At 46.2% G+C, this 25,714-nt stretch overlaps 1 protein-coding gene across 2 annotated transcripts in view; it reads right to left on the bottom strand.

The window, feature by feature from the left end:
- The window catches only part of PLXNB3 (plexin B3), a 67,033-nt gene that overhangs the window by 4,465 nt on the left and 36,854 nt on the right, over nt 1-25,714 (bottom strand). The window contains exons 14-32 of one of the 2 annotated variants that reach the window (XM_063119395.1): nt 23,790-23,941; nt 22,840-22,945; nt 22,205-22,335; nt 21,912-22,088; nt 20,392-20,596; nt 20,033-20,272; nt 19,516-19,677; nt 17,247-17,395; nt 17,022-17,122; nt 15,734-15,951; nt 14,512-14,690; nt 13,687-13,753; nt 11,125-11,446; nt 10,794-10,897; nt 10,412-10,505; nt 9,371-9,540; nt 8,484-8,644; nt 8,165-8,312; nt 2,964-3,028 (exon numbers count right to left, since the gene is read on the bottom strand). In XM_063119395.1, coding sequence (XP_062975465.1) covers nt 2,964-3,028; nt 8,165-8,312; nt 8,484-8,644; nt 9,371-9,540; nt 10,412-10,505; nt 10,794-10,897; nt 11,125-11,446; nt 13,687-13,753; nt 14,512-14,690; nt 15,734-15,951; nt 17,022-17,122; nt 17,247-17,395; nt 19,516-19,677; nt 20,033-20,272; nt 20,392-20,596; nt 21,912-22,088; nt 22,205-22,335; nt 22,840-22,945; nt 23,790-23,941 — 2,951 coding nt within the window. The remainder of the gene's footprint in view (nt 1-2,963; nt 3,029-8,164; nt 8,313-8,483; nt 8,645-9,370; nt 9,541-10,411; nt 10,506-10,793; nt 10,898-11,124; nt 11,447-13,686; nt 13,754-14,511; nt 14,691-15,733; nt 15,952-17,021; nt 17,123-17,246; nt 17,396-19,515; nt 19,678-20,032; nt 20,273-20,391; nt 20,597-21,911; nt 22,089-22,204; nt 22,336-22,839; nt 22,946-23,789; nt 23,942-25,714) is intronic. The other variant, XM_063119396.1, reaches the window with a different exon arrangement.

The raw sequence follows: 25,714 nt of genomic DNA, 5'->3' as shown, positions 1-25,714 counted from the left end.
ATGGGAGACCAAATTGAAAAGTTTTAGCAGCAGCCCCATTTAAGACCCGCTGGTCATGAGTTTTGGACTTTGGACCCTTGTTAATTTTCCTGCACAGAGCTACAGCGATCCTTTGAACGCTCCTCAGCTCCTTTGCAAAGAGGGGGGAAATGTTAAAAAAAAATCATAAAAAATCAACCGATGACCCAATTTGATTCAAATTTGGTATTTGAATTAGTGTGCCAATTTTGGTGTCTTTATCTATAAAGCTTACGCAGATGTAAGCATTTGTTTAAAATCCTGCTCCTGCGCCCACAGCAGCGGCTTGGGTGAGTCCTTTGCAAAAGGAGCACAATTAAGGCAGGATGCATGAGACTACTTCACAATCAAAGCAGATTCTAAGGTGGAAAACTTCTGAGTCCTTTGCATGCAATTGTCAGTGATTGCACAGTATAACGCTGGTGTGATTTATCTGCTGTAGCAGATAAGATAGCAAACGGGGCGAAGGAAGGAGAACAGGAAGTGGGCGGAGCAAACCCAGCAGCTCTGAGAAAGGGAGAGGAAAATTACTGGTAGAACGAGGCACATGAATCTGTAGTCACACTGGAACTAAGAAATAGAACCTGTAAGTACAACTCATTTGCAACGTTGGAGACCCAGGGTCACGTGACACTGTGCGTGTCACAGTAACCCATTCAAAACGTTAGAATAACATCAGTTATTCTAATGGGTAATATATGGGTAATATATGGTTACCCATATATACAAATGACACTTGCTAAAATTTCCTTTTCAATACAATTGTTAAAGATACAGGAGCCCTGTCCTCATTTTCATATGGTCACCCTATTATATTTTATATATTGATTTTATGCTGCATTTTGTGGTTTTAATTTTTTGTGAACCACCCAGAGAGCTTTAGCTATTGAGCGGTAAATAAATGCATATGCTTTTTCATGTGTACTTTTTTTTTTGGTATGGCAAGGACCATAAATTGGTGCCTGAATTGGTGGAGACACGGCACCTATATAGTCAATAGGTGTGAGAAACTTGGGTTGAGATATGTGTGTGCTTATATCTTTCCATATATTTTTTCATATACCTTTTTCTATACTAGACCACTGAGGAGGGCCTGTGGTTGAAACATGTTTGGTTATTTCTTGTGTTGGATGATATGAATGTACAACTTGATTTTGCTATCTTCTGTTGCTTAATGACTGTATGTTTGTAGCCTGTGTAGATAACACAACATGATTATCAGACTTTTAGGATATTAGTAATCTTCACTAGTTTACTTATCAAATTGTTTTATTGCTTCTTTGATTTGGCTTGGGATACATTTCCTGTTTAGTCTACTTTTAAGCCCCATTCATTTCAATGGGTCTATTCTAACATTGGATATAATCCTCTGCTTTGGGAATCCTTCCTCCAGTGAGTGTCCTTTATATACTAGTTGCCAGGGAATATGGGTGGGAGGGTTCTATTGCACCATGTCCTGCTTGTGAGTCTCTGGTTAACCGCTGGTTGGCCACGGTGTGAACAGAGTGCTGGTCTAGATGGACCCTTGGTCGGATCCAGCAGGGCTCTTCTAACATTCTTATGAGTGGCTGCTAACTGCAATGATTCAGTAATGAGGAAACACACTCTGCTGGTGGCCTAACTAACTGGGAAAGGAATGGAGTCAGTGGGCAGGCCGTAGTAAAAAGCTTCACACATAGAAGGAACCAATGGCAAAAAGCCTTAGTCACCGTGGTTAAAGCCATGGTTTAATGTGTCTTCTGAATGGGGGCAAAATCTTTTCCCTGCCTAATCGAGCAACCTAAGTTATCAGGCCCAAAATTTTAGGTGCCAGTGGTACCTGGTGTTTTTTTTTAACCTTCCTTGCTTCTGAGATGCTGCCATCTTATATAACAAAGTGATTCTGCTTTATCACTTTGTACTGCAACATTACGAATCTACTCATTCTCCGAGTGTCTTTCCTCATGTAGCCAAAACAGAACCAAATAGCGTTTTGTCACAAGTCTCACTTGTTATAGCCTCACAATGCCTCAAGCAAACCCGTGTCATAACATTTTAAACTGTCCGAAAGGCCTGATCCTCTGTCTCCCTCTCAGAAAGGCAGATGTCATTCTTTTAAAATTAGCAATATTGTTAAGCAACATTGGAGCCAAAGCACCAAGGACCTTTCTCATTCATAATGTAGATTTTTATTATTTAAATTTTTCTAGGCCTTTTCAATCTGCATTGTATTGTTTACAGTTGCTTTTAACTTGTTTACTGTGTGAGCCATTCTGAGAACATTTTATTATAGAACGGCATATAAACATTAATAGCATTAATAATAATATACTATAATAATAGTATAATATTACTATAACAACAACAACAACAACAACAGGTAGTAGTAGTAATAGTAGTAGTAGTAACTAAAAGGTGGATCTTTCCACTCTTTCAGTGCATATTTAGGCATGAAATTTTTGACCAATGTTAGTGATGACAGTACACTAAAGGGTTGGTTGGGGGACAATTATTTTAGATTAATGAGTTTTAGAGTGCATGGATGCGGTCTGCATGTTTTTTTATTTCATAGGAGTGCACAAACGCTGCAGAAATCAATAGCTAAAAGGAAGTGTCTAGATTCTATATTATGAAGATATGCTTGAAAATTTGCGGACAGTGACTATGAAATCTCCAAACCCACAGGAGGTGGGTAAATCAGATTTCCAGTTGTTGGGGAAGTGGCCTCAGTGCCCTGTCTATATCCTTGCCCCTTCTTGTGACTAACAGAAGCAGAATTATGCAAAATAAGAAGTTATAGAAATTTGTGCTTAATTTGAATGATTTATGCAGGTTGTAAAAGGAATATTTACTTGTTGCATATTTTTGAAGCAGTACTGAACACCCCCATACAACCTCTTGTCTTCAGCTGAGATAGGTATTCACACACACACACACACACAATTTTATTTTTTCCTCACACTTACTTCTCCACCATCTGTTTGTAGTGTGGGATTTCCCTGGCATAGAGCAGTTTGTTGACTGGTGAATCCTGAGGAAGGAGAGAGAGAGTGATCAAAAGAACTTTTGGAAGGGACGCACACATACACGCACACACTCACAAATTATGTCTCTGTGCCTAGCAATGGTAAGGTGGCTACTGGTTTAATTTTTCATGCTGTCCAGATATAAGTTAGCAGAGGGCATTGTGGCTCTGTTCCCAATGTGGAGGGCCAGTGTGGTGCCCTGGATAAAGTGTTGGACTTGGACCACACAGAACTGGGATCAGATCCGGCCGTTGGTGACCTAATTTACAAGGATAAAAAGGAGATAATCCCCAAGTGCTCCAAGTGGAAGAAGGGCATGATACAAATGTGACAAAACCAATAATAAGTGCATAAACCCTATTATAAAAATAATCTGAAATTGTGTACATGGGAATTCTCATTGTTATCCAAACAACAACCCTGTGAGGTAGTTTAGACAGTGTGTGTGGAGAGGCCTGCTTCAGTATCATTTATCCTTTGTGTGAAGTCAATCCATAAGGGTGCAAAGCAGGGCCTTTTCTGCAGCAGCCCTAGGATTATGGAACTCTTTCTGTAACAGTACAGACCTTTAGAATTAATTGCCAAACCTTCCTGCGTGGAAATGCTTTTTAATAAAACTAAAATAATGATAAGTACTATGACCGCATGAACACACATGCCATTCAAAACCCATTATGTTTAATTTTTTTGATTAACTATAGGTATGTATTTTTTCTAAAGATTTCAAATTCCATCTTTTGACCCACAGCAGTCCCATATAGCAGCTCACAAAAGAAACACATTTTAAAAAATTATTATAAACCTGTTTTATTCCATTTTTGCAGAAAATTGGTTTCCTTGGTTTCCTTTGCAGGAAAAGAGAATATATATTTGGAAGAATGAAGTGGGAGGGGAGGGGGGACCATGTAAAATGTAGTAGATCAACTCTGCACTTTAATTTGAGCAATGGGGTTCCAAAGCCTATTCCAAATGCAGGACTCTGCCTAGTTGATATAAAGTAATAAAAAAGAGCCCCTTGGAGCATTAACCTCTTCAACCACATCTGGGATCAGGGCGCAGGCCTTGTGATTCAGAAGGCATAATTTCCAGACCTGCCATCTCTTGTCTTTTAAACAGGTAACTATTTGACTGACCTGTCATTTAAATAGCAAGCAGGCTTTAATCTTTCCCCACCCCTGCCAAATGCATTCCTTAGCAGGCATTAAAGTATTCCTAACAATAAGGAAACAGATTATGTTGCCTGCCAAAGGCAGTTGGGTTGTTGCCAGGGCTATTCTGTTCAGAAGAACAAAAAGGAGAAAAAAGCGGGCTTATCTGAGGCCTAGTTCTTACGGAGGTGGCATATTTGTAAGTGGGCTGTACTGCTTCAGACTGCAGGTGGGGTCTCTCATGATGGAATTCTCCTCCATACCAAAAAAATAAAAATCCCTGCACCCAGAAGAGTTGATATCAGGGAGAAGAGTTTTAGCACAGCCTTTAGTGCTAGACACTTTAGTTGTCGTTGAGCATGGATTTTTTTAATGAGTCCCAACTTGGGTCCTGAGGCCTACTTCCAGTCCAGACACAGATTTGCCTCCTCAGCAACTGATGTAGGAATGTTGGGAAGGCAGGCCTTGCTCAGGAAAGTGTCCTGTGCCTCACATTACACTGAACCCTCCAGAAACAAAATAGGCAGCTTACTGAAGACAGACAGACAGACAGACAGACAGAAAGGCCCAGATCAAAAGTTCTGATGGGTAAATATGTTGCTCTCTCTATCTGGCAAGCTTTCCCAGGGCTTTTGTGAGGAGCAGGAAAAAGAACACCTGTTGGGCTGAAAGCCGCACGTTGTGTAAACGATCTGGGATCAGCCAGCAAAGCCAAAGAACAGAAGGTTCAGGACTGACTAAACAAAGCGCTTCCTCACACAACGCACAATTCATTTGTGGAATTTCACGACCACAAGATGAGGTGGTCACCACTTATTTTAGATAGGGTCTTAAGAAAACGAATTGACAAATTCGGAGAGGATAGGCCTGTCAATGACTATTAGCCATCAAAAGTAGGGAGGCAAAGAGGTAGAATACCTCAGGATACCAGATTCTGGGAAGACCATCACCTTCTGAGCTTCCCAACAGTGTCTGGCTGGCTGCCATTGATGGAAACAGAACACTGGGCAGGATGTACCTCCATTTAATCCAGAGAGTCTATTCTTATGTTCTTAAGCTTAAGAAGATAAGAATAAACAAGTTTGCCTCCTCAGTGAGAACTAGGCCTTTCTTTTTTCCTTTTAAGAGCTAAAAAAACAAAAAGGAGAGAAGAATGGGCTTAACTGAGGCCTTGTTCTCACTGAAGCAGTAAACCTGTTACTGAGAAGGACAGAACACAAACAAAAAAGACAATTTAAAATCCAGTGTACTTTCTCCCTTTTACTTTTTGTATTGGTACTTTCTAGCCCGCATGTTTTTCATCTGAACTATAAAATACAGGAAACATAAAGAATGGTTGGAGCAGTGGTGTTTTTTCTCAACTTGGCTTAAGGGTTAAAATCATCAGTCATGCTACAGATAGTGCTGATTTCAATATAACGGCTTCCCCTTTAAGGGGCTATGTGTGAGAAGGAGCCATTCCACCTTCTCTCTCAGCCCTCTTATCTGCCAATTTCTTTAGTACTCATCTTCCTAACAAAATTACAGTTCCAAGACTATCTCAGCAAGGCACTCCCAGCCGAATAGCAGAAGCCAGATATGAGCTGCTGAGAAAGAGGTTGAAGTACATCTCTAATTAAAAATGACAGATGCCTGTATGGCAAAAAGATAGCATCATCAAAGAACTCTTGGTCATGGAAAAAATGGTGTGGGAGAACCACCAGTCCTTGGGGATGATGCCTGAGAGGAGGCAATAGCAGGTCTCAGTCTGGTCTGACCAGTTCAACAGGTTGCTATGCTAGACGGAGAAAGATCAACGATTGCAGAACAAGAAAGAACAAATGTGATTTAGTCCCCAACATTGCAGGGCATGCCCTCTGTCCTTTTAGAGCTTTCAGGCTTTGCATGCAAAAATAATTCCTTCAAAAGACATCTTGCAAATGCTATAGGCAGAGGAAGTCCTTACAATTCAAACATTACAGTATAAGACTTTTAGATCAAAAATGGCATATAGGCCAAGCCTTACTGTATTCAACACAAAACATTCCAGCAATCTCATTTTTTATTAAAAAAGTATCTTAAGGTTTGAAAGCGTGGGCAACAGCAGATGAAATCTCAGTAGTAAGGCAACCAAGAAGAATTTCTAGTTGAGAGAGGCAAGTCTTGAATGCTCTACAAATCTCCCTGCACATCCCAAAGAAAATGGCTTATGATGGTGGAAGAATTCTGAAAGCTGGGAAGCCAGATTTAGCCTGCCAGTTGATGATCCCCAAAGAGTAAGTTGTTTTATTTGTGCTTGCTTGAATTTAGGATTGCTTTTAGTCACCATTCTGCTACAAGAGGAGGGAAATTGAATTATAAATGTATGTACCTGAAAGGGGGAAATGCTCAGATGTGGGAAGGGAAAAGTTTTGCAACACAGACTGTTAAGCAGAGTTGATGCAATACAATTAAGAATATCTGACTGTTAAATGGTCCTTGGGAGTAATGCCATTCCCACACAATCAGCAATAAGCACCCTGAAATCAGCACTTCTGCACGAGTGTTTGAAACAGGCTGAAACCACACGAGGCATCTTGGAACCAAGATGATGCTTTGGTGGATTAAAAATACACTGAACCTAGAATGGGATTTCAGCTTAAGTGCGGAGTCTCTACTGTTAGGGAATTCCAAAACCTTTATCCCCAATCAAGACAAGACATGCATGGTGATGTTTATATTTGGAATCCATTAGCCATGGTGGTTCTGGGAAAAGGTTTCCTGCCCTTTTGCTAAAGATCTTAGAGCTTCCGTCCCCAGTTCCTCTAGGACACCTAAAATTGTCCTGGGTAGAGATGGGATGTTGGGCAAGGTGGTTTCTCTACTTTGCTCCTATGCAAGGCTGGTTAGTCATGAAGTACAGTTTGTTGTTTTAGTGATTAACTCCGTATGTTTAATCAAGCTGGATTGTTTTATTAAGTTATGCTTCAAACAGTTTGATTCAATTCCCTTTGATAAGGGACTTCTGCTCAATTCCTGCTCTCTGTTTATTATGTGAAGCTGTCAACTGCGAGGGATAAAACATGGGCTAGGTCAAGACATTTTTATCTAGCCTGTGCCAAGGTATTTTGGTGTCTCAGGCAGCAAATCCAGATGGCGAATTCACATGGGTCTCAATCCACTAGGAAATTCTCCTGCACAAGCCTCACTGAAATGGCCAGGAAATGCACAAGGGAATGACTTGAGTTCAAATGACACAAACACCCATCAGGGGCAGCTATCCATGGTGGGTTGTCATGTCATCCAAACCCAGAGTGCTTTCTGCGGGGCGACATATTCTTCATGAACAAGGCACCCTGACAACCCATGGCTTGTTCTAGGGTTGTTCAGACCTGCAATGAATTGGCACATTGTCCAAACTCAGGAGAGCAACTTCATCATGAGTTGCCGGGAACGGTTAGAGATCAGTGGCAATGGGATTAATATTAATGTGAAATGTCTGGAGGACCCTGTTTTAGAGCCAAGGATGTGCTTCTGGGCTGAAAGTGAGGGAGAAAGGCACAGGTTGCCCAAGTTCTAAAATGGCCAATATATAACCAAACTAAAGTAAAAGCAATAGCTACCTGGGAGGGGGGAAGGTGATTCCACCCCCAACTTCTTGTTACTTTATGAATGTGAAGTATTGTGAATCTAACGTTCATATTAGTGATACTGGATATAGTTAACTGACCTATTGGTATGTCTTATGCTTATTTTTAAATTTTGATATGTTTTAAATGAAATGTTAGTAGAGTTAATATTGTATTATAATTATGGCTATCATATTTGTTTGTTTTTGTGAACTGCTTTCAGCACAATGGTTTGTGGAATGTATAGTATACAAATAAATTGACGATGACTATGCCTCTGCCAACGTTATGACTTTTTATCTTTTGTCAGGATAAGCATGACATGACCTGTTTCAAGATGTATGAGAGTGACTTTTAGACAAACACACTCATCCTGTTTACTACATGCACATACATGCAGACTTACCCTGCCAACTTTGTGCTCAGCAGTTGTGCAGGCATCGATGAACGTCTGAGCAATGACACTCAGATTGGCGTCCACGTTGTCGGAGACCCGCACATCGAAAATGAACTGCGGGTTCTTGAGTGTGTTCACCCAGAAGCGCAGCAACAGACTGAGGTGGGTGAGAAAGGAAAAAACATTTAACGCTGGCTGACTCACTGCAGCCGTTCTACCTGCCCATGTCGAGTCTGCACAACCACTGACCCTCGAGTCTCAACTTCCCTTGCTACCATGCGTTCTTAGCTGAGGCTACTTTGAACACACACCCTCCCGCCTATCCCACCTGTTGGTTTTCCAGATGTGCAGGGTCTCTGGCTCACTGACTCCATGCCGTGCCGCAAGCTCATCCAGCAGGTCAAACAGATACTTGACAGCGATTGGTACTGGGCGGTTAACACTCAGCACAGCCTGGAAAGCGTCATCCACAAACTTTTGTAGTGTCCCCTTTGGAGGATGAATGGGAGAAATAAAGGAGATTAGAGAGACTCTCTGGTGCATCTGTGGCAATTGAGGCCTTTGAGAACACCAGCTTTAAGTACAGTGTGGTCCTACTGTGAACATTAAAAAGTTGGCAACAATGCTCAATAACCTCTTTTGTACGTACTACTAGTTGCTCCTTCTTCCCTTGACACAACATTTAAGCCAATAATAGTTAGGTATGTAGGAATGGGCTCTCATCTCCAGTGCAAAAATTCCCAATTTCACGCTTAGGACAACTGCAGGCATAAACTTCGGAAGGAGCACCCAGGATTGCTCTCAGAAATTTATTTTAAACTGTTTCCAATGTTGTCTACCAAAGCACCCCAATGTTTAATCAATCAGAATTTGAGGGTCAAGTGTGACTTACTCTTTTCAAAACAATAAAAAAATCTGAACATGGTTTAGCTTTGGTCTGTCATTAGTGATCTTCCATTTTGAGAAGCTTCCAAGGGATATCAATTAGGGAGCCGCTGCTCAAGAGCATGGGTGGGCAGAAAATAGCTCTCCAGGTGTTTTGGATTTCAACTCCCAACATTTCTGACCATTAACCATGCTGGCCAGGACTTCTGGGACCTGAAGGCCAAAACTTCTGGAGAACTACCTTCTGCCCACTCCTACTCTAGAGGACTGATGTATTTGAGCATTGCAATGGCGGTGGGATGGTGGGTTAACACCATGCCTGTCCTTTACCTTCATGGAAAGCAAGCGGGTGAGGTAGATCTCAGGAATGGCCTTTGCACGTTCTCGCAGACTGCTGCGCCGGTCTTGCTGCTGCTTTGTGGGTTCAGGTTCTTCGGATGGCTTTACGAGGTGCCAGAGGCGAAGTCCCCCCTCCTCACCATCCTCTAGCATTGGGGTATCTGCAAAGGATGCAGTGGGGGAGTTATCAGGGGACCCTATCCTAAGGACACCAGACTGCTTGCAATAACTACTGGTGCTCTAACCCTGGCTACCAGCAGTAGTAAACAAAGATGTGAGGGAAATGGGGATGCCTATTAGGAAGGAGGAAGCAGAGGCTCAGGAGCCCATCAGAGGCTTGGTTGGCTTGATAAGGCCTGTGGGCTACCTACTCAAAAACAAAAAGATCCCCAGGGTTAGGGATGTCGGAAAAAGCCAAATTCATTTGAATCTGTTGCAGATTACTATGAATCCAACCTACAGATTCCATAGCAAACTGGCTTTTCTGAGTCACATGAAGTCTGTGGATTTGTAGGCTAGTTTTTCCACTTTGGGGTGGGGGATGGGTTGCACTGTTGTGCATTAGTGCTAATGTGCATTAACTAATGTGCACTAGCACAAATAGAGTGAAATTCTGGTTAAAAAAATCTGATTCTGTTAATGTGTAACAGTGAAAGACACCTGACAATCCATGAAACGCAAGCAGAATGGATTTGACGATATCCATACATCCCTAGCCGAGGTCACAGAGGAAGCCTGTAAAAGTCTTCACAGGCAGGGAGCTATGAACCTGTATCGACCACGTGAAGTGGGGTCCCTGCTGCTCCTGCACAGCCTCGTCATTGATGCAATACAGTCTCTCACAAGAATGCCCATTGGTTCATGTTCAGAATTCTTTTACACTGGCCATGCTGGCTGGGGCATGCTGGGAGCTACAGTCTAATACTTCTGAATGGCACTAGGTTGAGGAAGGCTGAGCAATGAAGAGGAGGGAAAGAGAAGGATGCTCCATTACGCGAGACAACTATGGTTCAGGGAAAGAAAGAGACTCACACTCACTTTCTCCAGAGAAGAAGTTCTGGCTTGTGCCTTGGGAGATGTCATTGTGAAGGCGGGGGATGAGACCAACCGTGGCCCCATCTGGAACCTGAGGAGGAAAAAAGAAGAAGGGAAGCAAACTAGGAAACACACACGCCTAAGATGATAAGTCATTTGGGTGAGAGAAGGGAAAGCGGACTCCCTCTTTCATGCCATGATTGGGAAAGGAAAGGATTCCCAGGACCACATGCCCTGACCTAGCAAGCTCTTGTCAGAAACAAAATATGGAAAGTCAGGATTGCAGCCGAGGCCTTCCTTAATCAGCTAGTGCTCCATAATCTCGCTCCACCCTCTTCCTCTCAACCTTATCCCACACTCCCCCACCCCTCCATGATACCTTGTAATGTTGTAGCGTGTTGAGCCTCTTCCACTGGTTCTGTGTGACGGACGTCAGATCCTCATCAGAAAGTGTCAGATGGCCGGCAACGCCTGAGCGCCACTCTGAGGGAGGGGAGGGAGAGGAAGGAAGAGTAGCAGATGACGGGCTCTTATTTCCACCCCCCAACCCTGAATTTCCTCACCAGCAAGCCTGAACCACCACTTAACATAGAACTTCCTCAAAACGAATTGAATGTTCTCAACAGATCTGGATCCTTCCTTATCTAATGCAAGAATCACCCCCACCCCATCCCTGTTAGATGGAGGAAAGAGTGAAGGAGACTCCTTACCTAAGTCAAGCGAGTGCACAGAGGGGCGCTGGGAGAAAGGCACACCCTTGTAGACCTGGTCCAGGATCTTCTCCTTCACTTGGGTGATGGTGTCCGTGTCAAGAACACGGGCTGGGATGCGCTGGGTCTCAGTCCCGCTACCAGGGCCGCCCCCCCGCACCAGGACAGTCAAGGTGAGGGGCCGATACTCCACATCTTCTCGCAGCAGCCGCCCATCATTCAGTGTTCGCTTGGCTTTGCCCGTCACGGCATCCACTGGGCCCTTGTCCACCTGATACTTGATGGCACGGAAGAGCATGTACAGGGGTTCCCCAGCCACCTCCTTCACCAGGAACAAAAGAGAAAGAGAGACAGACAGACAGACAATGAGAATGAAGCTTGGGCTCTGGGGTTGAAACAGTCCCCGTTCTGCTGCGCACCTAATCTCACACCTGCAAGGCTGGAGATAGGAGCTCCACAGCCTGACCTTCCAAAATCCTCAATTTTTTCACCAGACCAACAGTCAGGGTTGTGTGTATTTTTAGAAATCCTGAGCAAGTGCAGGTAAAAATCAGCTGTTGATATTGGCTGGCTGCTGAACTCAGTTTTCAGAGAATATCAGCTTTCTTTAAAAAAAAACCACACACCCACCCACTTCTAGCCCTTATGGCTGCACAGACAGGTTGAAAGTGTTTGCGTAGGTAATTCCTGGTTCGTCTCAGACACAGAGGAGAGACTGAATAGATTTCTCAGTAGCCACAAAGGCAGGGCTTCAGGACACTGCATAACTCCCAACCCATCCCCATGATTACCAGAAGCAGAATACATTATGCAATAGAAGCAAAAAACAAAACATAACATGCAAATATCCTTAATTTGCATAATTTATACAGAACTCCACTTTTCTTGGTGCCAAAATTGGATTACATTGTCATGTGGTTTTAGGCTGGCTGGATTTTAGGATAGAGTAACCCCAGCCCTGAGCAGCACAGGCCGTGGAAATCTGGACCGTAATATTTTATAAAGTGGAATAGGGGTGACAGGAGGGAAAGAGAATGCAAGACAGGCAAACAGGCCTGTCTGCAGCAAGGGAAATGGCTTTTCAGTTTTCTCTGCTATTACCAGGTGAACATTCAAGATGGTTGGATGCGCAGAGGGAAGGAAGGAAAAGAAAACAGACAAGGATATGGCAAGGAGTGCAGTGGGATGTGGACCAGTGACCAAGGGGTCAAGGCTGGCAGGCATGGACAGGTTGGCTGGAATCAGAAACAGCCCTACCATGAACTAAGGCAGGGGTGGGTGGGCAACCTATAGCCTGAAGGCACCCCCTCGGCTGTGGGCTGTATGGCTCTCACCCACTTTACCCCCAATGCCCAGTTGACTTGCAGGAAAAGACTGCAGAAAGGAAGACGGCAGAAAGCAGACTTTCTTCAGCAGTAAGCAGATTTACATTTTAGAACTGGGATGTGGTTTGCATGGCCGGAAGTTGTTGTTCATAGGGGCTTACTTCTGAGTAGACATGCAAGCAGGTGGGCTGTGCTTTGTGTGCGTGGTGGCAAAATGTCCAAATTGGTAAGAATTACACCTGTTTGCACACGTGTGTGTGTGTGTGTGTGTGTGTGTGTGTGTGTCTATCTGATATCCAGCCCTAAGAGCCAAAAATGTTCTGCACCTCTGAACTAAAGCGATGAAGCCACTCTAACTGCTTTTCAGGATAAAAAATGCAGGAGATAAAATAAAAGTTCACTTACATGAGGTGGACTGTACCCCATTCTAAATTAAGGTGTGTTTGGTTAGGGTGTTACTGGGATATTTCTGCCTCAAACCCCAAAGTGTGTCAGGCCAGTCCTGGCTGGCATAACTGGGGGAATAGACAGAGTATGGTAAAAAGTGTCTCATGAAGTCTCCACAAGCCACAGGACTCGGACAGTTAGCATGAGTGGCAACATTTGCTTAAAGTAACAACGCCATGATGGGCTAGGCCTGTTCCCCATTTCCCACCTTCTTTCCAACTTTCTTTAACCATGAACACCATCTGCAGCCTGGTGCTCCCCAGATGTGTCGGAATACATAAGACGAGCCCTGCTGGATCAGACCAAAGGTCCACCTAGCTCTGCATTCTATTCACACCGGCGCTACCATTGGGCCAACTAGGCAGCCGCCTAGGGCGCAGGCCTCAGAGGGGCGCAGTACTGCCCTTTAAGGGTCACAGTTTTATACAAATTAGCTGTTTTAAGAAAAACCAATAAAAGGAAAATATAATAGTTCAGGAACTCTTCTTGAACAGCTGAATCAAAGTTGGCAATTTTGGGTGTGTTTGTGTGTGCCTTGCCTAGGGCACAAAATAGTCTGGCACCGGCCCTGCACACAGTGGCAAACCAGCTGCTCACTGGAATCCTACAAGCAGGACATGAGTAGAACAACACCCTCCTGCCCAAGTTCTCCAACAACTGGTGTCACTACAACTCCCATCATCCTAAGCAAACATGACTGAATGGGAGTTGTAGTCCAACACATCTGGAGGGAACCAGGTTGGGAAAGGCTGGCCTAGAACACACAGTACATATAAGCTGCACAGCTTACCCGGAGATAGGAGTAGAGACAGATGGACATCCAGTTGGTCAGTAGCTTCTCCACCATAGTCTCTGTCCTGCAGAACGATTAGAAAGGTAAGTAAACTTGTTTCAGCAATATTCTACCTGTCCCTCATGCCAAGGTTCGCTCCCAGAGCAGCTCCCATTCTCCAACGCCAACAAAAGGTAGGACAAATTGGCCTTTGTCCACCTGGTGTTGCAGAATATAAATTGCCCACAGAGCCTGAGGTTTTGAATTCAAAACTCTGTTCTGCGGGATGGACATAGGGGTTAAGAAGTGTTATTTCACCAGAATGGTTTTGATATCAAAACTTCTGGTCCCCTAAGCAGAATGCTTCTTTACAGGCAGAGAGGACACTTCCCCTGATGGAAATTATGATAGGGTTTAAAAAAAAAAGACTTCAGGACAATGCATCAGGGGTACCTTAAAAAATGAATGTAGCAGGAGTTTTTGCTATTCATGAGATTCCAAATTAAACCTTAATTACCTCCTGGTATCAGCAAAACAACAGCAGCAAGTCGGTGGGTGGGTATTGCATGCTCCTGTTTTGGTAGCTGGAGAGGGGAATCAATTCTGGCCAGGAAAATAAAATTCTTGCCAGTTGGCAACCCTAATATAGATGCTGCCACCAGATGTAAAGGCCTCCATACTCTGGGGGAAGGCCATAAGTTGTGACAAATGACGTCTCTGAACAAAGGAATTCCCCCCCCCACACACACCCTTCATCCGTCCATCTTCTCCCACCCTTATCTCCAACGCCAACAGAATGCTTCGTCCCTCAACGGCATGATTCCCTGCCACCCCAGGGCCTACCTGCGGAGCATGAGCTTGGCATTGCGGGCGACACAGTGGGCAGCGAGATCGCTCAGCAGGGTCTGCATGATGTCCGTCAGGTACTCCAAGCGCCCGTGAAGAGCCAACGAGAGGAGCGATGCTGTGTGACATCGGTCCCGCTGTGAGAAGGTAGGTTGCGCCTCCAGGGTCCGGATTAACTGAGGAAGAGCAGAGGAAGCCCGTCACTTCCCCTACCAGAATCCCTGCCCTATGCTACAGCCCATTCAGTGCCACTCCTCTCCCAGGGCTGGAAACACAACTCAGTAGAGTATTTAAAATACTCTAAATAAATAAATAAATAAATAAACTCAGGGCAGTCGTTTATGTCCTCAGCCACTCACAGCAGCAGAGCAAAGCCCACCTGAACATGCAGGACACGTCCCTCTAGGACAACCCTCTCCAACCTCGTGCCCTGGGAGGTGTAGTCCAAAACGTTGGGCGGGGGGGGGGGGCACCAGGCTGGGGAAGGCTGATCCAGGAAGCGCCAGGCTGCAACTCAGCTGTTAGCATGGTACATTTGATGTTTCCTAATTCAATGAAGCAGGAGAACTTTCACAGCAGATTTCATTTCCCTCTTCCAGCCCATTCACCTCTCCCTCTCCCAGCTACTGCGCAGTGCAACTAGGATTGTCTTCATTACGGCTGGCAAGTGGTTGTAGGTGCTTCATCTCCCACTGCGTGCAGACGTTTAAAATACAGTGCTGACCCCCAGGTAGTAACCAGGCAACCCTCCATTCATGCAAATTGCAAGTCCAAAACACTCCACTTACAGTAGGAGTGGGATACATGCGACCCATGGGCCGCTTGCAGCATCCCATGGCTCTTTTTTTTAAGGGGGGTGGCCAGGCTGCTGAAATTGCTCCTGCAGTGGTGGCGGCAAAACTCAAAGCAATTTTGCAAAGAAACGAGGTGTGCGGGGAGCACGCGCCTTGTTTGCGAGCAGAATTGCACTCCCAGAAGCTTCTCAGGAATGTGATTGTGCTTGCAAAAAAGGCTTGCAAAATCGCCACTTTTTTTTTGCTGCCGCTACACCAATCTCAGCAGGGGGGGCGGGGCAGCTGGACACTTGGAAGTTGCCCACTCCTGGAAGTTGCCCACCCCTGACTTTAAAGCATAACCTGCTCCCAAGAGTGGCACACAATCTGCCCTGTAACCCAGCCACTTTCCAGAATCTACCTCTCCTCCTCCCCAGAGTGCCCACCGTCAGCAGGAAGACTTTGCTGTTCAGCAGATTGGAGAGCTGCCCCAGGCCCTGCTCCACTGTGGCACGGCGGCCCTCCGGCAGGTCCAACACACGCCGCAAGGGCACATCCCCCTGAGCCGGGAAGAAGACTCGCTGGGTGTACGTGTTGTAGTCCAGGAACGGGATCCCCGAGCCCTCTAACTCCCCGCTCAGGTCTGTCATTTCCGTCATGAGGTCTGAAGCAAGTAGGGGGTTGTGTTTGGGGGGTGTGGGGATGAAAAGAAGGAAGAGGTGAAGGAAGAAAAAAGCAGTAAGCAACACCCAATCATTCACACTAGTAAAAATAGCCCCGTTTGATAGAAAGGGGTTCTTTACCCGAAACATAGCTGCTTCCTATGTCAGCAAATATCCTTCTGTGTACCACCTTTATGAAATTTGAGATATTTCTCCCTTTAGAAAGCATCCTCTCACCTGGGACATCACCTCTTTCACAGGCTCTGCTCCTGTGTCCTTATTCAACAGCCTGATACAGATATATCAAGCTTTTTTCACCACCAGCCTCCCTGCTAAGAAACCTTTCACCTGCTTAATTTCCGAGAATCAGGCTGATGCTAAGTGCACAGGACTAAGGCTAGTTTAAAAAGAAAGGTGATAACTCTATTGCTAATCCACTCCCTCCAGCTATTCCTTCATCCAGTTCTTCAGCCCTCAACTCACACGGCACTAACAGTGGAATCCTATGCATGCATACTCCGAAGAACGCCCCGTTGAGTTCAATGGGACTTAATCCCAGGTTAATGTGCATAGGAGTTACGCCTCTTTCTAGTCAACACCTTTCCAAGACTGGCTCCCACCCATAAAGTGCTTCGAACTGTTAGGTTTGTATTGTGTTTGCTGCCTTGAGTGGATCTGATCCAGCAAGGCAGCTTACAAATATCATTTTAGGCTGATATGCTAAACTACCTACATATCTATGCCCTCTCCAGAGAGGCTCACCTGGGGCCTACATTGTAGTCCTTTTGGGTCCCCCTTCCTCAGACCTTTCCCATTTTGCAATTTGGCACTGGGGCTGAAAAAGATTCCCCACCCCTGGCCTAGGGACACACTGCCTATCTCCCGCCCCACACCACCCCTCTGCCTTCCTTGCCCGAGTTCAGAACCGCCTCCTGCCTTCCGCTACGTACACTTACCCAGCCTGCCCAACCTGGTGCCTACACATGTGTTGGGAGTACAACCCTCACCACTGTATTCCAACGCAACTGGAGGTGCCAGGTTGGGGAAAGCTGGCCCAGGCCTGATTCCATACCGGTGAATTCCTTGCGGCACTGGTCCCCAACGCTGCTCTCCATGTTCTCCAGCTGCACCAGGACTTTCTTGTAGTCTCGCAAGGCTTGTTTGCTCTTCCGCCTGCCAGGAAGTTGGGAAAGAGACAAAATGCAGAATTTCTCAGGAGCAAAGTTGCTGTGAAAGACACAAGGCTGTTTCCTCTCCCAGCGCATTCCTCCCCTTGAATCATCACCGTCATTTTTACCTGTACATCAGAATGAGGAGCAACACGACGAAAGCCAGCACTGCCGCCCCCACTCCTAGCCCTATTTGGGCTTCGGGGGGGAAACGGGACGGGGGCTCTGTGTCATAGCGAATTCGGCCGAGGTCCAGGCGTAAGTTTCCCATCTGTACCTGTAAGGGGAGAATAGCAGCGCAGAAGGCCTGATTCCAGAGAGGTAGGCGGATTTGCCTAAAGCAGCAAAAAACCAACCATCCACACCCAACAGCAAAGCCTTGCGGCACCTTAAAGACCACCACATCTGAAGCCAGAGTCTCTTAAGATCACTACACAAGGCTGGGAAACTGAAGACTCCTAACTCTCTTTCCTCCTGTACAGCCTCTAAATCAGCCTTCCCCTATCTGGGGCCCTCCAGATGTGTTGAACTACAACTCCCATCATCCCTACCAAGCCATGCTTGCTGGGAGTTGCAGTCAAACACATCTGGAGGGCATCGGGTTGGCGAAGGCCGATGTATGGAATATCCTGTTTACTGTGGCTGTGCAGTGTCAAAGGTATCTATTAGCTAGTAGCTGTGACATAGCTGATGATGGAAGTTGGAGTCCACCACATCTGGGGGACACCAATTTGGGGGAGCTTGTAATATGGCAATAAAGGGGCAGGAAGAGGAGCCAGACCAGGCCTACAGTCCTAACTGTATAGGGCAGAAGCTTCTGCACTTAAACAAAAAAGACATCTCCTTTTCATCATTGCCTTGCATTGATGGTTCCATCCCTTGTGTTTCTGCAGCAGTCTGGCAATCCATCCACAAATCTCCCACAATCTATTAATGGATTCTCTCCCACCCTGTAGCAAATATACGGCACATGGGCACAGTTATATCTAGTAACACTAAATCTAGGAAGACAGCCTTTCCCCAACCTGTTGCCCTCCAGATGGGTTGGGACTACAACTTCCAGCATCCCCCAGCTAGCCATGCTGGGACTTATAGTCCAACACTTCTGGAGGGCACTGGGCTGGGGAAAGCTATGGAAAGGCTAGAATTGTGCACACACAGGGTGAAATCTAATGTAAATCCTACTTAGAGTAGGATGGCTGGCTGGAGCATGCTAGGAGTTGTAGTCCAACACATCTGGAGAGTGGCAGGTTGGGTAAGGCTGTAATAGGAAGCAAACAGCAGGGACAGGGATTGAGTTCTTCCTTCCATCCCCTGATTCGTGTACCCAGTTTCTCTTTCTTCTTAAAATATCAGAGACACATTTGGGGGTGGGTGGGTTTGTAATTAAATATGCGATGGCCCCTCGGCATAATGAGCATCAAGTGCTGGAGACACATGGGCTCAAAGAGAAGGGTTCAAATACTGTGCCTCCCGAGAAGGCCGGTTCTCCCCCTCCCACATGACTCCAAAATGGCTCAAGCCCAAAATGACTGGCATTGCATTTGCAGCTGTGCCTGCAACAAGTGCTGTTGTTGTTTTGAAGGGGTGTTTGGGGGCTATGGGAAGACGCTGGGGCGAAGCTCCTATGCCATTTGGGAAGGGAACCTTAGGACTGCTGTGCTGCACCACCCGAACTTGCTCAAACAAAGGGTAAGCTTGGCATCGATCCCATACAGGGCATGATCCGAGGGCAAGAGCTACAAACTCCCCCTCTGGATCTGCAATCTTAATCCCAAACATTAACTGAGAGCATTTGTCTTGGAGCAGGAAAAGAAAGGAGGCAAATTCAGGGCCACCACGCAGCTCGATTCCCTATCCCTTTAATCCCTTTGTATTCACGCATATAAAGGCTTGTAAAACAGATCTTTATCTCTAAGGGCATATTTACAATACTTACGTAAACCAGTTGAATAGTCCTTCCCTCTCCCCAGGGAACTGTAAGCTCTGTGTGTGTGTGTGTGTGTGTCGAGGGGGTAGTGACCTCGGAGTTCCAAGGTATCTGTATTGTGTGGACCTGCACTTCCTGTGCATGCTTTATGGGTGGAGTGGGAAACCTAACCTGTAGCAGCTACTGTGAGGACTGGTTCATGTGTCATTATGCAAACTACAAGAGTGTGATCTCATCTATGTACTTTAAACAAATCACGTTCCTAGGAAGAGAGAGTTTCGCCCAGCCCAGAGCTGGGGCTACACAGAAGATCCTCCAGAGGTTTTTCAAAGGAGGAAGAACTTTTCCCAGCACTTGGAAACAGATGTGGGGGGAAAGAGTAGGGGTGGGCAGGCGGGCTGGTAAATGCATACAACGCATTGGCACACACACATTTCCATTCCCAACAATCCACTTCCTGGACTCACAATGAACTCCGGCAGCACAGAGGAGGCATTAAGCGGCTGTGGGGGCTGCAAGGGCGGCTCACAGTACAAATGGGTGAGCGTGAGGGTCTTGACTGTGCAGACGCTGTTGCCGATGATGACCCTCACTTCGTTCTTGCTGATGCCAAGGTTTAAGCCTTCTCCCTGCAGGGGTGCAGAAAGAGAGAGACAAGGATGTAGTTCCCTGCTTGTACAGCCAGGCCGAGGAGACAGTGCTGTGGGGTAGCAGAACCCTATATGATGTTGATTTTGTGGACAGGCGTATAAACGGGCACCAACAGCTCAGGGTGGAGGTGAAATAAGGTTCCAAAAAGTTATCACTGCGTTAGGGAGCACAGGAGGAAAGGGATGCTTTAGGATGGATTCCTGCATTGAGCAGGGGGTGGACTTGATGGCCTTGTAGGCCCCTTCCAACTCTGCTATTCTATGAAAGATTGGCGCATCCTAGGGGCTTCCAACCAACCTCAATGTGCTCCTATTGCTACTTCCCCCAACTCACCTCTATGTCCAAGACATTGCCGGGTTTAAGACTGAAAGGACGTCCGGTGGAATCCCGGCCAGGCCAGCGCAGATGGGGATTCGGCTGGTAGGAGAAATCTTGGCCTCTGCTGGCATTGCTAAAGGGCACACGGAGCCCGTCCAGCTCAAAGAGAAGGTGGCGGAAACGAGCGCTGGGAGGCACGGCCGGTGACGGGCAGAGGAGGAGGGTGGATGAATTGGCACAGCACGTTTCCCAGCACTGTGAAGGTACAAGATGTAGGATGAGTAAGAGAGAGAGAGAGAGAGAGAGAGAGAGGAGGCTTCCTGAACTGCAACTGCCAAGCCAAAACATCTCCTCTCCCCTCTCCCTGCGCTCACCTCCAACAAGCCCCCCACCTCGGCACAGGGGCGAGGGGGAGCTGGGGTCAGCGGGGCGTGGGGCCCCTGCAAGGAGTCACATGCTCTTTTCTTCCGGCTGCCTCTGCTTGCCTCTTCCTCCTCCTCTGGCTCCAGGACAGCTTTGATGAGCGGCTGCTGCACCACATCCAAGTTCGTTCCCTCCACATGGATGATCCGTCCACCCCTGGGAAAAGCCAACATCCAGGAAGGTGAGAAGCAGCTTCAGCAATGGGAGCATGTCTGGGTCAGTCTTCTGCCGCCCCTCAGTTTGGACACAGACAGTATGCTCCCAAACTCACAACCACAGAGCCCTCAGGTGTTGGAACTTGCCCTCATCTCTGAAGTTCTGCATGGCTTTGCTCTCCCTCCCCGTTCTTCCTTCATACCTCACCCTTAGGTCTCCGAAGGTCTCCTGCTCCTTTAAATTATGCTGCCCCTGTACATGGGAACACCCTCTGAGAACACCTACATCAGGAGGGGCTGCGGCTCAGCGGCATGCAGGAAACCTCAGGTTTAATCCCCAGCATCTACAGGTAAGGCTGGGAAAGAACCCTACCTGAAACCCTGGAGAGCCACAGCTCCAGTCAGTTTTGACAATACTGGGCTACATGGACCCATGGTCCGATTCAGTGTAAGGCAGCTTCCTATATACAGGTTGCCACTTATTTTTCTCCCTTCAAAACCAAGCTCAGAACCAACATCTTCTGGGAAACCTTTGGCTTAATCCCTTTGTGCTCATCCTGAAGTGAAATGAGGCCTAAGAACCCACAGTTCATTTGCATTCTGATAACCCCGCCTCTCTTTCTTCGTCCCCCTCTGGCAAAATTTAAGGCCAAATAGATGTGATATCCTTCACGTCCTTTAGCCCTAACATGGTTGATTATTTTTTTTAAAAAAAAAGGTGGCTCAGGAGGTAGGCCCCAATTCAACTCCTCCCCGCTGCCAGGGTCCGATTCTGGCTGTTTATTTTTAAAAAAACACCCCAAACAAAGAACAGCCACAAAAGGGCAAAAGACTTGGATAAAAATCACACATTGCTTGGGCCTTAGATTAAAAGCTCTTGAAGCAGGGACCTATCATTTCGTCTTATGTACGCCGTTGGTGCTAAGCCATTAATATTCTTAATATTACTATTATTAAATGTTACAAAATAGAGCTGCAGTGTGACTGATGAACTAAAAAACTTTTGACGGACTATAAAAGATTCTCTCAATTAATCAGCCATCAAATTTTAAAGTATTTTTTGATACATATCTATACAAATGGAAGACAGCAGGTGCTATTTTAGAAGAGGCAGTCCCCCTTCTCTCTCCCTTTCACACACACACACACACACACACACACACACACACAGATGAAGGGATGCATTTTTTAAGATGGTGCCTATTGTGTGACACAACCTGCAGGCATCATCTGAAAACCAAGGAAGTCATGTAGATTTAAACTGATCAGTCAAGAAAAACGTCTTTCATAATTCTTCCTCCCCTGCAGCCTTTTACCCGTGGAAGCTGGTGTGTGGGGAAGCTGCAGTGAGCTGGGGGTTACGTGTATAATGGAAGGCTTTCCCCCGCAGTTGGCGCTGTGTCCCCCCATACCGGACCCAGACTGGCGCCTCCTGTGGTTGGGGGCTGGCACTGGTGCGGCAGACAATGGCCTCAGGTTCCACAAGTTCCTCGCTGTGGGGTGAGAGAGCAAAGAGATTAGATGAGGGCTTGGGCAGGGCATGAAGTAAAAAGGAGGTGAGGGGGAAATCAAGAGGCAGTGTAAATAAAAAAGAAACACTACCACTCACAGGATGCAGGGCAGGTCTCCCACATAGGCCGCTATCTCAGTGCCTGTCAGAAGCTCCTCCCCAGTGATGGTGACTCGGGTGCCCCCAGCCATGGGGCCAAGCTTGGGGTGCAGATCACGAAGAGTGGGGTCCTGGGGAGAGAAGCAGCCATTAGGACTGTGGATGGTGCTTGTGGGTGTTCACAGCACTTGTCCTGTCCCTCCCCCATCCTTCTCAGATAGCAACAGTGACTCAGAGGAGGTTTATCGTGTCAGAGAACCACTCAGAGCAAACATGCCCAGCTCTGTCTCCTTCACCACTGGTTCCAAAGCAGAGTCTTTCTCTAGATTAGGGTTGGCAACCTCAGAAGGCATGGGGCCATTTCTGCCCTCCCCAAGAGCCCCTGTGAGTGCTCAAAACAGTGGTGGTGGGAATTAAAAATAAAATAAAGCCAAAATGGCATCCACAGCTGCTATGGAGTCCCCAAAGGGTCAGAATTAGCTTGCAAACTCTTAATTTGATGTTCTGGAGGCCATTTTGGTTGCATCAATTAAAAAAAAAAAAAAAAAAAGGGTCCCCCCCCCCAAATTTCCCCCTTGCCCTAGATCCACTCTTGAACACCCACCCACTCACCTCATCCTGCATCAGACACTGACCTGGTAGGTGAAGTGGCTCACAGAAACCCCTGGTGGACGGTCTCCAACAGTGACCTCAACAGGGCCAGATAACCCTCGCTTTCCTGGGGGCACGTCACAGACAATCCTGCAGGGAATAACAGAAAGGACCTATTATGAGGAAGCCTGCAGAATGTCTCAGCAGGATCACTTTTCCTTTCATTCCAAAAGCAAGGGCAGAAGTGGTCAATATAACACCCATGGGCTCTTGCTGGAATTCCAAGGATACCTTCTAAAGAAAATGTATGAATTCCTGGCAAGATTTAGCATTGGGCACTATCTTAAATGACTTTACATGAGCTATAGAAAAAAATCATGAAGAAGGAGTAGGAGGAGATCCAATCATGATGGCTGTATAGAAATTCTCAGTTTAGAAGGATCAAACCAATGAGCACCACTCACGGGGGAGCAACCGCAGGAGAGGGTTACTGATTCCATACCCTGCATGTGGGCTCCCAGGGCCACTGTAGAAAACGAGATGCCAGATCAGCCTTCCCCAACCTGGTGCCCTCCAGATGTTTTGGACTACATCTCCCCACATTTGTGACCACTGGGCATGCCAGCTAGAGCAGATAGGAGTTGAAGTCCAAAACATCTGGAGGGCACCAAGTTCAGAAATGCTGTGTTAGACCTTTGATTTGATCCTCAAAGTCTGGATCCTGTACTTTGTTTGCACTTTTCACAGTTAATGAAAAATCAGGAGAAGAATACTGCACAGTAAACATCCAATAACATCCCCGGCTGCTGTAATCTGGTACCCACCATGTCAATAAAAGGGATATGCAAATTGGCGCCACAGAATACGTACATTCACTGAGATAGTTCCACTTGAGGGTTAATTTTTTCTTTGTAGCTCCATGCCAAAAGTTGGCTACTTTGTTTTCGGAGAGATTGGGGAGAGAGGCGTGCCCACCCACCGGAGGTCTCCTTACCGAGTAGAGACTAGATACTGGGCCGGATCAGGGACACATGGTAGCCCTGCCACTAGCACCGTTCTGGCCACATCCTCAAAACGATGACCCAGGTTGGATCCTATCACCGTGAGAGATATGCCCCCCTCCAATGGTCCACTGAGGGGATGGATCTAGAAAATAGGAATATGACATTATAGTTCCAAACTAGTTCCTCCCTCTAGATCAGCCTTTCTCAACCTGGGGCACTCCAGATGTGTTGGACTGCATCTCCCAGAATGCCCCAGCCAGCTGGCTGGGGCATTCTGGGAGTTGTAGTACAACACATCTGGAGCGCCCCAGGTTGAGAAAGGCTGCTCTAGATCTTACAACAACCAAACAAAAGCATTGGTGGTACATTAGAGCAGGACTAGGGAACATGTGGCCCTCCCATCATTCCTCAGCACTAGCGAAGCCTGTTAGGGGGCTGATGGGAATTGGAGTCCAACAACATCTGCATTGGAGGCGAGCTACTTTATTATGAGAGAGCTTTCACAGTCAACAGCCTGTTGTTATTATTATTTATTTATTTATTTATTTATATAGCGCCATCAATGTACATGGTGCTGTACAGAGTAAAACAATAAAATAGCAAGACCCTGCCGCATAGGCTTACATTCTAATAAAATCATAATAAAACAATAAGGAGGGGAAGAGAATGCACCAAACAGGCACAGGGTAGAGTAAAACTAACAGTATAAAAGTCAGAACAAAATCAAGTTTTAAAAGCTTTAGGAAAAAGAAAAGTTTTTAGCTGAGCTTTAAAAGCTGCGATTGAACTTGTAGTTCTCAAATGTTCTGGAAGAGCGTTCCAGGCGTAAGGGGCAGCAGAAGTTCCACTAGATACAGGTACACACATAAGCCCTATTCAGGCATTCTAAAAGTGTGAATGCTAAATGCAAGAGCACAGGGGAGCAGGCTAGCCCAGCCCCCTCCATCATGATTTCTGTGGTCCTCTACCCATGGAGGGCAGCTTTCTGAAGGGAACATAAGAAGAGCCCTGCTGGATTGGACCATGAGTCCCTCTAGTCCAGCATTCTGTTCACACAGTAGCCAACCAGCTGTCAACCAGGAATCCACAAGCAGGACACAAGGGCGACAGCACCCTCCTGCCCATATTCCCCAGCAACTGGTGTACATAGGCTTACTGCCTCTGATACTGGAGGTAGCACGTAGCCATCAGAACTAGTAGCCATTGATAGCCTTCTCCTCCAGGAATTTCTCTAACCCCCTTTTAAAGCCATCCAAGTTGGTGGCCTTCGCTATATCTCATGGTTGAACTATGCACTGTCTGAAGAAGTACTTCTTTTTATCTGTCCTGAGTCTCCCACCAATCAGCTTCATAGGGTGATCTATTGGGTTCTTGTAAAATGAGAGAGGGAGAAAAAATGGCTCCTCACCATGCATTATTTTGTGCACCTCTATCATGGCTCTCCTTACTCAATTCTTTTTCTAAGCTAAGCAGTCCCAGATGTTGTAACCTTTCCTCAAAGGGGAGCTGCTCTATGTAATTTCAAATGCTAGAAAATTGGGGTTCCAAATCTTGCAATGTGATTCACAAACCCCCCAAAAGAATTTGATTTTGACAGCATGCATAGATTTGAAAAATGTGCATGAAAAATTACATACTTTTGAAAATGCACACAAGCAGGCTTTAATCAATGGGAGAAGAAGGTGTACATTTTGCAGATGCGCAGAATTGATTTTACATTTGGGAAAATGCTCATGAAAATACACACACATTTTCCATGCAAAAAAAGGGGGGGGGGACCTGGATTCTCATACGGACACAAGATGAAGGAGTTTTGAAGAACGTGAGTTTTGCTTGTATACACATCTCAAACTAGATGTCAAGGAGAAGGGTTCTAGCATAGTTTTCTCCCCCACACATTGGCTTCCTACATTAA

This window comes from Elgaria multicarinata, chromosome 3, assembly GCF_023053635.1.
Source record: "Elgaria multicarinata webbii isolate HBS135686 ecotype San Diego chromosome 3, rElgMul1.1.pri, whole genome shotgun sequence".
Lineage (NCBI taxonomy): Eukaryota > Metazoa > Chordata > Lepidosauria > Squamata > Anguidae > Elgaria > Elgaria multicarinata.
This window is presented reverse-complemented; position numbering and strand designations above follow the sequence as displayed.